This window comes from Lepidothrix coronata, unplaced genomic scaffold (assembly GCF_001604755.1).
Source record: "Lepidothrix coronata isolate B3197 unplaced genomic scaffold, Lepidothrix_coronata-1.0 Scaffold198, whole genome shotgun sequence".
Classification (NCBI taxonomy): Eukaryota; Metazoa; Chordata; class Aves; order Passeriformes; family Pipridae; genus Lepidothrix; species Lepidothrix coronata.
Genome location: NW_016690378.1, coordinates 886,214 through 898,255, shown reverse-complemented (window position 1 = coordinate 898,255; position 12,042 = coordinate 886,214). Strand labels below are relative to the sequence as shown.

At 51.6% G+C, this 12,042-nt stretch overlaps 1 protein-coding gene across 1 annotated transcript; it reads left to right on the top strand.

Annotated features, from left to right (window-relative positions):
- The first annotated feature begins 2,640 nt into the window (after positions 1-2,640).
- DNAJC16 (DnaJ heat shock protein family (Hsp40) member C16) lies at positions 2,641-12,036 on the top strand. Its single transcript, XM_017832054.1, has 14 exons — positions 2,641-2,819; positions 4,087-4,153; positions 5,002-5,332; positions 5,536-5,720; positions 6,870-6,974; positions 7,558-7,716; positions 8,094-8,224; positions 8,451-8,634; positions 8,803-8,985; positions 9,250-9,326; positions 9,580-9,660; positions 9,747-9,845; positions 10,280-10,450; positions 10,867-12,036. The coding sequence occupies exons 1-14, from the start codon at positions 2,641-2,643 to the stop codon at positions 11,261-11,263; spliced, it is 2,349 nt and encodes a 782-aa protein (XP_017687543.1). The 3' UTR covers positions 11,264-12,036.
- Positions 12,037-12,042: the final 6 nt, after the last annotated feature.

The window sequence follows — 12,042 nt, the reverse complement described above, 5'->3', positions numbered from 1 at the left end:
GAGCCCAGACCTGGACACAGCACTGCAGATGTGCCTCCCCAGGGCTGAGCAGAGAGACAGGATCCCCTCCCTGACCTGCTGCCAATGCACCTCAGGATCCCACTGACCTTCATGGCTCCCAGGACACTCTGCTTGCTCAGGGACAGCTTGTTGTCCACCAGGTCCTTCTCCCAGGTCACTCTCAGCCTGTGCTGGTGCTTGGGGTTATTCCTGTCCATGTACGGGACCCTCCACTTGCCCTTGTTGAGCCTCATTAGGATTCTCTCTGCCCAATTCTCCAGCCTGACAGGTCCCACTGAAAGGCAGCACAGCCTTCAGATGTACCAGCCACTCCCTCCAGTTCTGTATCATCACCAAACCTGCTGAGGGTACATTCCCTGTTGATAAACAAGGTGAATAAGACTGGGCTCAGTATTGATCCCTGGGGAAGGCCACTGCCTCCAGGCCTCCAACTGAATCCACTGATCACATCCCTCTGAACTGTGCCATTGATCCACCTCACTGCCATCCAACCCACATTCCCTAGTAGACTGTTGTGGTTTTAAGCCCAGATGGAAATTAAGAATCACTCAACATCCCCCCTCTCTCCTCACCCTGGTGAAATGGGGAGGAGAATCAACGTAAAACTTGTATGTTAAGAACAGTTTAATAATTGAAAATAAAGTAAAATACAGTAACAATGGTAAATTATAATAATACTGATAATAAAAAGGGAAAAACAAATAATGCACAATGCAATTGCTTACCTCACCACCCGCTGACCGATGCCAGACCCCCCTTCCCGAATCCAAATCAGCCCGTTCCCAGTAACTTCCCCCCAGTTTATATACTGGGCATGATGTTCTATGGGGTGGAACATCCCTTTGGGCCAGTTTGGGTCACCTGGTCCAGCTATGCTCCCTCCCATTTTCCTTTGTGAACCTCTTCACTGGCAAAGCATGAGACAAGAAAAAAGTCCTTGATTTCGGATAAACGCGACTTAGCAAAAAACCAAAGCATCACAAAGCCACGGAATATGCTGAGTGGGAAGGGACCCACAAGGTTCATGGAGTCCAACCCTCAGCCCTGCACAGGCCCAGCCCCAACAGTCACACCCTGTGCCCCAGAGGATCATCCAAACTCTCCTGGAGCTCTGGCAGCCTTGGGGCTGTGCCCACTGCCCTGGGGAGCCTGGTCAGTGCTGTGATAAACAAAGTCTCGAGTTTCTATAAGTTTTTGAGTAAGAGTTTATTATATGGAAAAAGCAAGCAGCCAGCTGGGTGACAGAAATGGGGACCAGTTTCCCAAATCTGCACACAGCTACTACAGGGTACATTTAGTATTTATCTTAGCTACTTCATGCATATTAATTATATCATATGCATATACATTCTACAGGTTTTTGCTAAGTATTTAATATATGGGTTTTCTTACAGCTAAAGCTAAAAGGGTTATCTCTACCACCAGTCATAATTCATGCATTTTTGGATGAACAGGCGCCTAAAGATTTAAAGTTCTACCATATTTTATTCTTAGGATAGTAGGGAGGTTTTAGGGCCTCTTGACCTTGTAAGGGTCTGTTTTATTTCTTTATGGGGGTATAATTAAGTTTTACAATCCGTTTGTTTTACTTTGATGTAATCGCCCACTTGTTTCACGAATCACAATTTATATTTATCCTAAGTACCCAACGTTTCCATCAACGCTGCCTCCGTTCAATCCTAAATATCCACTGGTCAGATTATGTGACCAATCCATCTGTTCTAGAACAAGCAGCAGTCACAAGTATCGAGGCCATGTTGCTGAGAACGCAGCTGTGCTGGGCAGGGCACATCTCCAGGATGAAGGACCACCACCTCCCTAAGATCCTGCTTTATGGTGAACTTGCCACCGGCTGCCGCAAGAGAGGAGCCCTGAAGAAAAGATACAAGGACTCCCTGAAACAACATCCCAGCCTTGGCCATATTGATCACCAGAACTGGTCTACTCTGGCCTCCAGTCAGGAGGCCTGGAGACACACCATCTATAACGCTGCTGATGCTTTTGAGAACGCACGCAGGATCACCCTTGAGGAGAAAAGACAACGCAGAAAGAACCGTGCCTTGCAGAATTTACCACCTAAGGAGTCTTTCTGCTGTGCCTTTTGCAACCGGACATGCCTGTCTCGTATTGGCCTTTTTAGCCACCAACGCGCAACAAACGTGGGTAGAGCCCTTCCCAAATCTTCGTTCGCAAAGCCCAGCCATGAAATGAAATAAGTATCCAACCACCCTCTGGGGGAAGAACCTTTTCCTAAGATCCAACCTAAACCTCCCCTGACCCAACTCCAGGCCATTCCCTGGGTGCTGTCCCCGGTCCCCACAGAGCAGAGCTCAGGGCCTGCCCCACCCCAGGAAGGTGTAACTGCAGCGAGGTCTCCCCTCAGCCCCCTCTTCCCCAGCTGAACGCACCGAGCGCCCTCAGTGTCCTCACACGGCTTCCCCTGGCCCCCGTTATCGCCCCCCTATCGCACACACCGCCGGGGCAGCCCCAGCCCGGGTCCCCCTGCCCGTGTCCCCCCCCGGAAGCTCCGGCTCTCCCCGGGCACGGCGGGCGCGCCGGAAGCGGCGGCGAGGGAAGGGCGGCCCGTCCGCTGCCTCCGCCCGTGGGGCCCCGCCGGACATGGAGCCGGGCCGGGCCGCCTGGATGCTGCTGCTGCCGCTGCTGCCGCTGCTCCTGCTGCTGCCGGCCCTGCCCGCGGCCGCGCCGGGGGACTTCGACCCCTACCGCGTGCTGGGGGTCGGCCGCGGCTCCAGCCAGGCCGACATCAAGAAGGCCTACAAGCGGCTCGCCCGGGAATGGTACGTGCTGCCCTCCCCACCCCTCGCCCCCCGCCCCGCAGCCCGGGCACGGCCCGGCGGGGATGCTGAGCGGCCTCACCTGGTTGTGCAGCGCGGGTGAGGCGCGGCGGGAGGTCGGGAAGCGGCGCCGGGGCTCCCTCGCCATCCTAGAGCTGGGCGGGTGCCCCCGCGCCAGCGATCTGTGCTGTAAAACCCTCTCGAGGCTGGCTCTTGGGGGGGAAGGTTCTTCCAGAATCGGGCTACAGGGGGGAAAGTTCTTCCGGAGTTTGGCTATGGAGGGAAAAGTTATCCCAGAATCAGGCTACAGAGGGGAAAGTTCTTCCAGGGTCTGGCTGTGGGGGGAAAATTCTCCCAGAGTCTGGCAACAGGGGGTAAAAGTTATCCTGGAGTCTGACTACAGAGGGGAAAATTCTCCCAGAGTCTGGCAGCAGGGGGTAAAAGTTATCCTGGAGTCTGACTACAGAGGGGAAAATTCTCCCAGAGTCTGGCAGCAGGGGGTAAAAGTTATCCTGGAGTCTGACTACAGAGGGGAAAGTTCTTCCAGGGTCTGGCTGTGGGGGGAAAATTCTCCCAGAGTCAGGCTTTGGGGGAAAATGTTTTCTTGGAGTCTGGCTATGGGGAAGAAAGTTCTTCTAGAGTCTGGTTACAAGGGGAAAAAGTTCTCCCAGAGTCCGGCTATGGGGATAAAAAGTTGTCCCTTACTCAACAGGGAACTTTTAATACACGGAGGTGTAAGTCTCAGCTCGATATGTCACTGTCCAAGGGCAACCCAGTCCCTGTGCTGTGGGAGGGAAAGGCATCAGGTGCCCAAACGTCACACCCCTTGCATCCATGGTGTGTGATGAGGGGCAGGCTTGAGGCATCGCCTGGGGAAAGAACCTCACCCAGAGCTGTTGTCTTGCACGACACATCCTGAGGGCTGTGGCAGGAGGTGATTTAAGGAAGAACCCAGTAGATATGTGGGGCAGCAGCCAAGGGAGCCATTGCTAGGAAAGAGGCATGCTCCCTTGGCTTGGGCTTGGGCTGTTTGGTGATGGATCAGACAGAGGCACAGGTCCACAGGCACACCACACACATCCCAGTGCTGCGTTTTGGGATGGGGTTTGGATAGGGACAGCACGTGCTGGGTATAAATCTGATCTCAGCCTCGGGGATACCACTGCACGTCGTAACTGTCCATGTTCTGCTCGCCTCCAAACAGAGGCCGACAGCTCCCTGTGCCCTCCAGGGAACCACTGACCCCTTTTCCTCTGGTTCTGCCTTGTAGGCACCCTGACAAAAACAAGGACCCAGGAGCAGAAGACAGATTCATCCAGATTAGCAAGGCCTACGAGGTAACACGTGCTGCTTATAAACTCCTGCTGTTGTTAACATTAAGAGAACTTATTTTTCCTGTGCTTTTCCTGTGTGTTTCTACATGGGAAAGGTGATTGACCCTGTAGAGGTGGACACTACCCACCCAAAAAGTTTACTCAGCTTTGTTGACACAGCCACTGGAGTCACCAGCGTGGCCTCTGCTGCAAATATTTTGCTACAGGCCTGCCCTGTCCTGGCTAAAAAGCCTCAAAGGAGGGAGGAGAGAGTATTCAGTGAGCCCTGCCTGGCTGGGCAGCGTCTTGTCCGTGTCACATGCACATAAAAGCATTTTGGGGTGATGTAAGCAGCATTAGTCATCACATGGCTTTGGTCACCTCAAATTATTGTCGGTACTAGTTATTTGCACATCACTGTGGAAATTGGCTGCCCCAGTTTGTGGCAGCTGAGCCCAAGGAAATAAAAGTAAATCCTTCTTTCCCTGCCAAAAAAAATGCAGTTTCTCTATGGGGCTCCTGGCTTCTTGGTGAAATTTTTGTCACTTTCTGATGTGCCAAGAAAACCATCCGGGTTCAAAGAGACACCAGCAAAAGCTGCTCCAGAAAAGAGGGAATCCCAACGTGGGATGTTTTGTCCCAAGGAGCTGTTGGTGTCAGAAGTGGGTACAACAGTCTGGATTTAGGAGCTCCTTTTCTTTGGACTTTGGCGTTTTTTTACCCCTGTTTACCACAGTGAGCCTGGAGGGATGTGATAGTTCCCTTTTCCAGACTATTTATCCCACACGTTCCTTAGGCAGCTGCAGTCGTTTACTAAGGGATTACAGTCAGGGCAGTTCCCCCTCATGGTTTTTCCATCGTCCACTTCCCAGATTCTCTCCAACGAGGAAAAGAGGGCAAACTTCGATCGCTATGGAGATGCTGGGGAGAGCCAGGGCTTCTCTCAGCACCAGCATCGCCAGTTCCATCGCTTCCACGACGGCTTCTATTTCGACGAGTCCTTCTTCCACTTCCCTTTCAATTCCGAGCGACGCGACACCTCCGACGAGAAGTATTTGCTCCACTTTTCCCACTACATCAATGAAATCGTGCCGGACAGTTTCAAGAAACCTTACCTCATCAAAATCACCTCGGACTGGTGCTTCAGCTGCATCCACATCGAGCCTGTGTGGAAGGAAGTCGCTCAGGAATTGGAGGCGCTGGGTAAGGATGAGGCTGTGTGTGCATCCAGCGTTGGCCTTCAGCTTTTGCAGGACTCTGTTTAACCTTTAGATTTCCTCAGAGATTTGTCCTAATGCTTTCCCAAACATTACTAACTCTGGGGTGCTGGGCAAGGGAGCAGGTGGTCAGTTTTCCACTGGGCATTTGCTGGGGATCTTTCACCTGAAGCTGCTCTCCTTTTCCAGGAGCGGGAATCGGCGTCGTGCACGCAGGGTACGAGCGGCGCCTCGCCCACCACCTGGGTGCCCACAGCACTCCCACCCTGCTGGGGCTCATTAACGGGAAAATAACCTTCTTCCACAACGCCGTCGTTCGGGAAAACCTGCGGCAATTCGTGGAGAACCTTCTGCCGGGGAATCTTGTCGAGAAGGTACATTCCAGCAGGAGTGTCACACCCTGCTTCTCCTGCCTGCCTGGAGATTTCTCTCTCCTTGGCTGTTTTGGTGGCTAATCTGTTTAATTTGGGCCCTGAGCTGATCTGCATCACAAAGCTCCAAACCCTGGAGCTGTGGAAAGCTTTCACACCACATAACACTTCTCCTTGCAAAAGGGCTGATCCTGCCACTACATGGTCATACCGGGGGCTTGAGTGCCAACTGCCCCCCAGCTGTGACACCCCACAAGGGATAACCCCACCAAGGTTATCCCTAGGCTAGGAACCTGCTGGATTTCACTTCCCTTCTCCTTTCTCAGCATTTCATCCAGCAAATTAAAGACCACTCACTAACTCCCAGGTGGTGTCTCCTAAAACGCACCGACCTGTTTTGTCCGGTATGATTCGGACCTTTGAAAGTGGAGCTGGCAGCTTGAGCCCTTCCAAGTTATAAGTAAAATAACTTTTATCCTAACTGATAAAATATTCCTGCATTTCAGCCTTGCCCAGTGATTTTTGGTGGAGTCCTAAAGCACCCGCCACTCCTTTCAGGGCGATGTGGCCAGGTCAGCCCCCACAGTGCACTCACCTGCCTACCCCCTTCTTGCAGCCTTGTTCACCTCACCTTGTTTTCATTTGGGATCTTCAGCAAGGGCTGCCTTTCCCAACAAATTTGACTTGTTGTCCTCTGTGTGTTGGAGTTCTCATCCCAAAAGTGGGATCTGTTTCCCCTTCCACAGCTAACGGAGCCATTTATCTCCTTCCTCTGGGTCACAGAGGTACCAGAGCAGGTTTGATGAAGCTCAGGTTTGGTAGGTGCCTGTTAACCCTTGGCTTCCCATTATATATAGGTATAGATATATAAAGAATATGGTCCAAACAAACAGTTACAAGAATGACAGTGCCATCAGCATTGACTTGGAATGGCATTGACAGAGGCTGCAATAACTGAGAGAGTTGAGTGGGTCGAGAGTGATGGTTTTAATTCATTCATTAATCAGGAATACCTTCTGGGAAGACCAACCCACAGTCAGCTTTCTGCAACACCTGGACACCTTTTCAGGCTCAGTTCTCATTGAGACAGCTCATGGTGGAGCGTTGCCTGACTGCTCAGAGGTTAAACTGATGTTCCTGTTCTGTTTAAAGATTACAGATAAAAACTACATCCGCTTTCTCTCTGACTGGAGGAAGGACAACAAGCCCCACGTCCTGCTGTTCGATCATATGCCAGTTGTGCCATTACTGTACAAGGTAATGTGATTTCTGTCGCTGCCAAGTTGACTTGTTTATGAATCCAGATGTTCCAAAAGAAAATGCACCATTGCTGTGAGTAGAGGTCAACCAATGCCTCCAAACACCATTGGCTGGTTCTGGGAGAGCAGGGTGATTTGTGTTCGTTGGAAATGGCATGGCCAGGTGACCAGCTTTGTTAGGAGTCTGATTCCCTGTCCTGACCTGGATGTACCTTACATGGATGTGAAGGTGTGGGTGGGTTTTGGAGGTAGCAGCAACACAAGTGCTTACTAACCTTTGTTAGGAATGAGAAATGTTTGTGGCATGTCTGATTTGTGCTATTGCAAAGCCCTTTTCCTGAGAAACCCCATGTCAGACTGTAAATAAAACTGTGGATCCATGGAGGCTCCCAGCACGTTGACTGAGAGAACTCAAAGCGTGGTTCAGCAAGGGAGAGGAAGGGTTTGTACCTCTTGCAGTACAAGCCCAATGACATTCAAACAGCAGGATGTATTCTCAGAGCAAAGTCATCACGAGCACTCAGGGGAGAAAACGTTCACTCTCCACCACAAACACACACTGTGGATTTCTCCCCATCCAGCTGACTGCCTTTGCCTACCGAGACTACCTGTCCTTTGGGTATGTGTACGTCGGACTCCGAGGCACCGAAGAGTTGTCCAGTCAGTACAACATCAACGTCTACAGTCCCACCATGATGGTCTTCAAGGAGCACATCGACCGGCCCGCTGACGTTGTGCAGGTACCGCTCAGAGCCGTCTCCAAGAGCTTATGGGAAACGGGCGTGGAGGTTTCCTGACTGAGCTGGCGACGAGAGGTTTGTCGCTGGTGTGTTTTGGAGTAAAGGGTGTTCGTTCTCAGCATAAACTCTGGCTTCAGTAGACAAAGAGGGCAAATGTTTGGAGGGAGGAAGCTTGGCAGGCTCTAGTTTTGGTGTCTGAGCTGTTGAGGAAGGTGGACACAGGTGGCTTCCCAGTCTTGAGGCCTCACAAGACCTTGGGTGATTGCAGCGAGGACTGTGATGGCCAGCAGCCTTCCCCAGCTTCAGACAGGAACACCCAACAGCTTTATTCTCCTCACCTGCTCAGTTCTGACCTCTGCTTCCTTTGTCCTTGCCAGGCACGAGAGATGAAGAAGCAGCTCATTGATGACTTCCTTTCTCAGAATAAGTTCCTTATGGTGGCCAGACTCACCAACCAGAGGCTGTTCCAGGAGCTGTGTCCTGTCAAGAAGTCTCACCGTCAGCGGAAGTAAGTGGCATGTCCTCCTGATTTGAGGCTCTGGAGCTGCTCCTAAAGCCACCTTTGGTTTGATTCTAAGGGAAAAGGGCAATGACTGCATTGGATCATGCTCAGTATCCACAGTGTCAGAGAGGTTTCTGCCTCATTGGGATGATTTTGACTAGCAGAAAGGGGGTGGTCATTTCCTCTTGTGTCCAGAACGGCTCTTAATCCCCCATCTCGTTGTATCACCCAGGCACTGCGTGGTCTTGCTTACTGGAGAAGGAGAGAAGTTTGCTGAGGCTTATGAGGCCTTTTTGACTTTTGCTGTGGCCAACACAAAAGACACACTGAAGTTTGTGTACATCTATAACGAACGGCAGCCAGAATTTGCAGACGCCTTACTGATGGATGATGAGAAGTATCGGGGAAGATCAGCTGTGAGGGTTTCCTTTTGTTTTTAATCCCTTCTTTTAGCCTGTCTTTTAATTTACATCACTCTGTACCTTGATCTGACACCTAATTCTGGGCAGTGGTTTGAAACAGAACATCTGTGTAGAAAAAAGCCCCTTCCTCTCTAACATCTGCCACGTTCTTGGCTCATCCAGGTGGTCATTCTGGAGAGACGCAATAACGCGGGGAAGATTGCCTACAAAGCCTTGGAGGAGGCCTGGCAAGGCAGCAAGGAGGACAACTTCATCCTCCTGGATCTCCTGGACCAGCTGAGGACAGACCCTGGCCTTCTGTCATCAGAGACTGTCGTGGCAGACCTGAATGATGAGCTCGCTCCTGTAAGTCCGTGGCCTTTCCAGCTGTCTGATATCTGTGTTCTGGATGTGGACAGTCCCATTATGGTTGTTCACAGGCATTATTTATATTCTAAAATTCCAAGGCAAGACTCTTATAAGATTTCTTGCTCATAGAAGGAAGCTCACTGCATGCTCTGAAGCTGATTTGGCCCAGGGTTGGGCTCATTTTTACAGGATGGGAGTCATGTTGGGGCTGTGCATGGCGGGTTTGTCATTTGTTTTTTGCTTTTCATTCTTTTCAAACAGATGTTCCTTATCCGATGGCTCTACTCCTCGCTGGACTACATCTCAGACTGCTGGGACAGTTTGTTTCACAGTAACTGGTACAGTCTGGGCATCCATTGTGGGTTTTCACTGCTTTCCTGTTACCTTATTTTAAAATAGATCCATTTTTAGCCTCCTCTTTTGGGTGGGAGCAGGACAGCACTCAAAAACTTGATGGTCTTTAAGACCCTGAGAAACAAGCTGAGTTTCTGGGGAAAGCACATATTGTTATTTGAGGTAGACAGGGACTGGAATTCGGGCAGAAAATGTGAACTTACAGGCCAGACTGCTCTTTGCACATCTTCCCCTCAGGCGAGAAATGATGCCGCTGCTGTCCTTGCTCTTCTCCGCGCTCTTCATTCTCTTTGGCACCGTTATTGTTCAGGCTTTCAGGTGAGTGCACACCAAAATGCCCTCAGGGGTAGCTCCTCAGTCCAACCCAGGGCCCTAAACACACACAAAATCACCTTCCTCCACAGTGATTCGAGTGACACAAGGGACTCTCCACCCTCGGAGAAAGAAGAAGCCGCCACAAAGACAGAGAAGAACGACGTGAGCTTCAGCAAAGAGAGTAACAGGTTCCCTCTAATTTCTCCAGAAGTCTTTTCTGTGGAAGCATTGCTCAGGGGGTGTCTGTGCAGGGAGAGTTAGTGGAGAGCAGAGAAGTGCCAGAGTTGCATAGACATAATGCAGTTGTTGTGCAGAGCAGCACCGGCACAGCCAGGTGGGGAGGAGCGGTGTGAGCCAGGACCCCGCCAGCAAGGACAAGGTGACATTAATTTGGTTATTAAACTATTCCCACCAAGTTTGCACCAGACAGCATGCTTGGGGAAAAGGTAAAGGTCTGACCCACTTGTTGAGGAAGATCCAAACTGGGCTGTTGTACCAATTAAACTGGCTTTGGGCACAGGGATGGCTCGGGAACAGGCTGAGGAACATGGTCACAGTTTCTCCGTCCTCAGTCGCTCCTGGTCCCTTGCCCCCCTTTCACTCAGTCACTGCTTTGCTGCAGCAGGATTCCCAAAAAGGGCTTTGTTGAGGTGACTGAGCTAACGGACATCAACTACACCAGTAACTTGGTGCGCCTGAGGCCGGGCCACATGAACGTCGTCTTGATCCTGTCCAACTCGACCAAAACCCCCCTGCTCCAGAAGTTCGCCCTGGAAGTCTACACATTTACAGGGTAGGCTGGGGCCTCTCCTGGGTTTCTGTTATTGTGTTAACAACTTGTGTGAGGCAGCTCTGGCGACACAGGAGGAGCAGGGTTGGCTCCATTGCCAAGAGGAAACATTTCTGGCGAGCAGCCTCTGTGCTCACCTGTGGCAATGAGCTGCCAAAAAACGAGTGGCCTTTCCTGGCCAGACTCAGTGATGGTGGCCACATGGGTCTGGTGCTGCTGCCACTTTGGCTGTACCCATGTTTCATCAGATAGAGAGCACGACAGTGCTGCACACTGGGCAAGCGTCACCTGTGCTGGAAAAGGAGCTGCAGCAACACTGCTCTGCCCTGCCCTTGCTGACAAATCCTTACCTGTTCATAGGAATCCAGCCTTGCTCAGGACACATGCTAATCCCACTGTCTTCTCTGCTCTTTTCCCAGGAGCAGCTCTCTTCATTTCTCCTTCCTCAGCCTGGACAAGCACCGAGAGTGGCTGGAGTACCTGCTGGAGTTTGCGCAGGATGCAGCCCCCATCCCAAACCAGTACGACAAGCATTTCCTGGAGCGCGACTACACGGGCTACGTCCTGGCTCTGAACGGCCACAAGAAATATTTCTGCCTCTTTAAGCCTCACAGATCAGGGGATGAGGGGGGAACCCTGGGATCCTGTGAGGATTACGATGCATCACTACACGCGGAAGCCAGAGGGAAACCCTCCTGCAGCCCGGGATCTAGATCCATTAAAAACAAATTACACAAATTGTCCTTTTGGATGGAACGCCTCCTAGAGGGTTCCTTACAGAGGTTCTACATCCCCTCGTGGCCTGCGTTAGACTGAGGGATTTTACAGAGATTCTAAGGGACAAACTTTTTATGAAGATGACAAAGGACAGCTCTTTCCAGGAATACACAAACAAGCGTGATGAATGGACCTTAGGTTTTAGGTGAACCCTCCTGGGCCGGAGACTAAAACATATCTCCCCACGTCCGGAGCCCGGGAGCGCAGCCAAGCACACCCACCTGCCCTCCACTGACCCATCGTGCGCTTGGACGCCGTCCTACCGAAGAGCCAAGAAGTCTGTTTTTCCCTTCTTGTCCTGCCACATCTGCTTCCCAAGTCACCCCTGTTCCATCTCTCGTTTTACCTCAGTTGAAGAAAAACCCTGTGACTTCTCTTGGCCCGGACCAGCCGCGGCCAGTGGTGCAGGTCGGGTCGCAGTTCTCTCTCCCCCCATCCCCGTGTGCTTAGCCCATGGTGCAGTGCATGGTGTAACACTGGCAAGACCCTGCAGACCCTCCCAGGCCCTGCCCTTCCAAAAGGCCTCCTCCTGCCAGGCAGTTGTACTTCCTCGGCTTTCCCCGTGGTAAGTGACGTAGAGTCCAGTCAGGAGCATCTCCCTTGTAGCAAACCTGTAGCTGGGACTCACCTGTGGTGCGGGCCCGTGGGTGATCTGCATGTTTCATGCTCCTCGTGTCCTGGTTCCACGTGCAGCTTCACCGGCTGAACCCGGACTGGGAAGGAAAAGGGTTTTGCACGGCCGTAAATACTGTCAAAGTGTTGAGCCGTTTAAATGTCACGTTGATTTTTCAGATGCCTTTTCTGCTTCTGTCGATTTT